Below are 3,252 nucleotides of genomic sequence, written 5' to 3' on the forward strand. Positions count from 1 at the left end.
ATATATATGTGTGTGTGTGTTGAGAGTGATGTATGTGGGGTATCGTTCTGCAGTCTACACAGTCTGCGTGTCTGGATGGTTCGTTCACGTTAAAGTTAATCTCATTCGTTATAAACGACACGCCACAGCCGAGCGGTGTGTTCGTGCGGTCATATGCGTGTGGATTAACGCCCACACCTTTCTTTTCCTCAGCTACACACTTCTGGCCCAAGACTTGTGGTGCCGTACTTGACATACATTAACAACACTTAAATGTCCGGCAATCACTCTTAGGGGGTAGATAATAGTTCTTTGACCACAGCCGAGCGGTGCGGTCGTGTAATTATAACCGTATGGATTGAGTCCGATACATATTCTCTGCTTCATACCAATACATTTGCTATACACATACGGGCCTAAGTACGGACACATCTAAAACCTAAGCTAAAACCCTAGAACCCTAAAACATGCAACCGATTGGAACTTACGTCAACGTCGCTTAAATGTCCGGAAAACACTCTGAGGGGGTAGATATAGTCCGTTGACCACAGCCGAGCGGTGCGGTCGTGTGAGCCGGTGACGAAATAGTGCCCCACTGACGCAACATCAAGGTCCCAGACGGGGTAGTTATGTCCCTAAATAAATACAGGTGAAATGGGAGATAGGGTCAGGGTGGTTGTGGCTCTAAAAAATAGGTAAAATAAGAGATAGGGGTGTACATGAGCTAAGTGCCCAGGCAAACATACATATGACTATATATATATATATATATATATGTATAAATAGACATATATATATATATATATGTACATATATATATATATACGCGTTCTTTGTTCTTTTCACACATACATCGTCAACGCTTCCTTTAGTAGGCCACTCTGGAAAGTAAACAAGTAAACAGACCCGTGGGAGTGTGTGATTCTGCACGAGTTCGAAGAGTGATATCAGTACATACTCGTCAGGCACGTAGGCACTGGCTGTGCGGAGTCTGTGGAGTGATATGACTCAAATCTCGTCTAACCCCTCAGTAGTCAATTGGGTCACTAAGTACGGGTTACTCACTCGGTACAAAACTTGACTGTGTATTAGACTTACTAAGTCTCCTTGCGTCTACATAGCACAACCTCCGGCGGCGCTGCTATACTATACCTACGATAGTAGACACACGAAACACTTATTCTTAGTCTATAACGCACGATCAGACAATTACGCACTCCTCCACACACACGCCATGCGACAGTGTGTACAGCCTCGCACAGGTGAACAAACGACCGAGCCCTCTCCTACACACCACCATGGGGGACACGTACACGTACAAGTAGACGATTGACCGGCGAGTGCTATACAATATACAATGCAACCAACAAACCTTGTAGCAGACTAGATTGCTGTGGGTTAGGAGACTCCATAACCTGACTGTGGAGTCCTCAGAAGCCGAGAACAGGAACTTATTGCACGGGCTAAAGGCAGTTCGGTACACTGGGCCAGAGTGCCCCAGTAGTGTTTTGTCAAGAGTGGCTGCACGCAGAGGTGAGAAAGAATAGTCAAACGTATATCTATATATATATATATATATATATAATATATAATACAATAATATAATAATATATAATAATATAATAATATAGTAATATAATAATAATAATATAATAATATAATAATATATATATACTAATGTATAACATATTCATTAAATACATGTCTAAGTGGCTGAGGCAAGGTACGTCGAGGGTAGCAAATGTAAAAGAGGTGAACACTAATACCATAGACTTGGGCTGTAGACCATTACTATATAGTTAATATATAGTTACTATATAGATACTATATAGGTACTGATATAATCGCAACTCTCCAACATCTCGAAAGTTGTGCTCTACTCGTAACTGTTCTTACTTCTAACTCGGTAATGGGATACATTGCTGTAGAAGGTCTCTTTGGTGTAAATATGTATAGTCGTATATACACATATCCATCTATACACACACACACACACAAACAAACACACAAACACACACACACACACACACACGCACGCACGCACACGCCCACACACACACACACACATATATATATATATATATGCCAATATACTCAAACACATATTACCGTATCCACACACATTCTTGCATGCGTGCTATCTCACCTGAGCTGTCATGTACAACCACAACCTTGCACGCATACACAAACAGATGTCCCAGTACACACACGTACACACACGTACACCCACCTGAGGTATCATCCATGAGCATATCCATGCTGATATGATCGCAATTCTCCAACTCCTCGAGTGCTTCGCCCTGCTTCATGCTCTTCATGCTCTCTCCCGTCAGTGACCACAGGCGAATGGTTGAGTCAGAGAAGCCTGTGGCACAGAGAGTGGCGTCGTCACTGAAAGCTAGCGACGACATCTCGTTGTATGTGTTCAGGAACGTGTACATGCACACAGACGGGAGGGAGGCAGGGCCCAGGCGCACACACTGCCGCATCTCTTGCAGGACCTGGGGAATGATAGGGTTTGGAGTTTAGGGTACTGGGTTTAGGGTTTGTTTATATATATATATATATATATAGACTTTTATACCTTCAGTCTCAAGTCGACCTCATCCTCGTTCATCACCGGCAGAGGGATACGGTCTCGTGGTGGGTTGTTGCCTGTGCTGGCGCCTTTGCGCTTGTCGTCTTTGCCCTCGACCTGTGAAGACCATGGACAGAGATGTGAGGACAACTACAGTGTCTTGATACTAGCATTTAGAAAATAATATATATTGAAATGCTGTAAATGCCCTGCTCAAATGGCGAGGATCACCCCCAGGACATGTATATATATATATATATATAATATTATCATGAACAATTACTACATACCAACTTTGCCTTTTTCCGTTTTTTCTTCGCGTCTTCGTCTTCGATACTCTCCAGTTTCACATCTCCATGTTCCTCCAGAAGTCCCCACAGTATCTTCCTGTTGTTCATCACCGTCTGCTCACTCACTTTCTGTTACATTCAATCAAGCATACAATTGCCCATACAGTCCATGAGTTTATGTACATACACATTTTGAAGGGAGGAGGTTTGTATCAAGGTATTTAGGGTTTTAAGGTTTAGGGTTTAAAGTCTAGGGTATGTTCGGAAACAGTGTGGTGGCCAACGTACTGTTGTCGTTAGCGCACACCTACCAGGTCAATGGTTACAGGCATATATCCAGTTAAACATCGACATACAAATGCATAGTACACTACACCGGTGATATAAAGCTGCTGGTAAACCAAA

At 42.8% G+C, this 3,252-nt stretch overlaps 1 protein-coding gene across 1 annotated transcript; it reads right to left on the reverse strand.

The window, feature by feature from the left end:
• Nucleotides 1–431: 431 nt before the first annotated feature.
• On the reverse strand, nucleotides 432–2,978 carry SARC_13697 (hypothetical protein; the record flags this gene model as incomplete). The annotated part of the gene is made up of 5 exons (XM_014292173.1): nucleotides 2,848–2,978; nucleotides 2,564–2,674; nucleotides 2,210–2,480; nucleotides 1,352–1,500; nucleotides 432–614 (listed from the first exon to the last, which is right to left on the reverse strand). Exons 1-5 carry the CDS (start codon nucleotides 2,953–2,955, stop codon nucleotides 432–434), a joined length of 822 nt encoding a protein of 273 aa, XP_014147648.1. The 5' UTR covers nucleotides 2,956–2,978.
• Nucleotides 2,979–3,252: the final 274 nt, after the last annotated feature.

Source organism: Sphaeroforma arctica (genome assembly GCF_001186125.1).
Source record: "Sphaeroforma arctica JP610 unplaced genomic scaffold supercont1.3611, whole genome shotgun sequence".
NCBI lineage: Eukaryota > Ichthyosporea > Ichthyophonida > Sphaeroforma > Sphaeroforma arctica.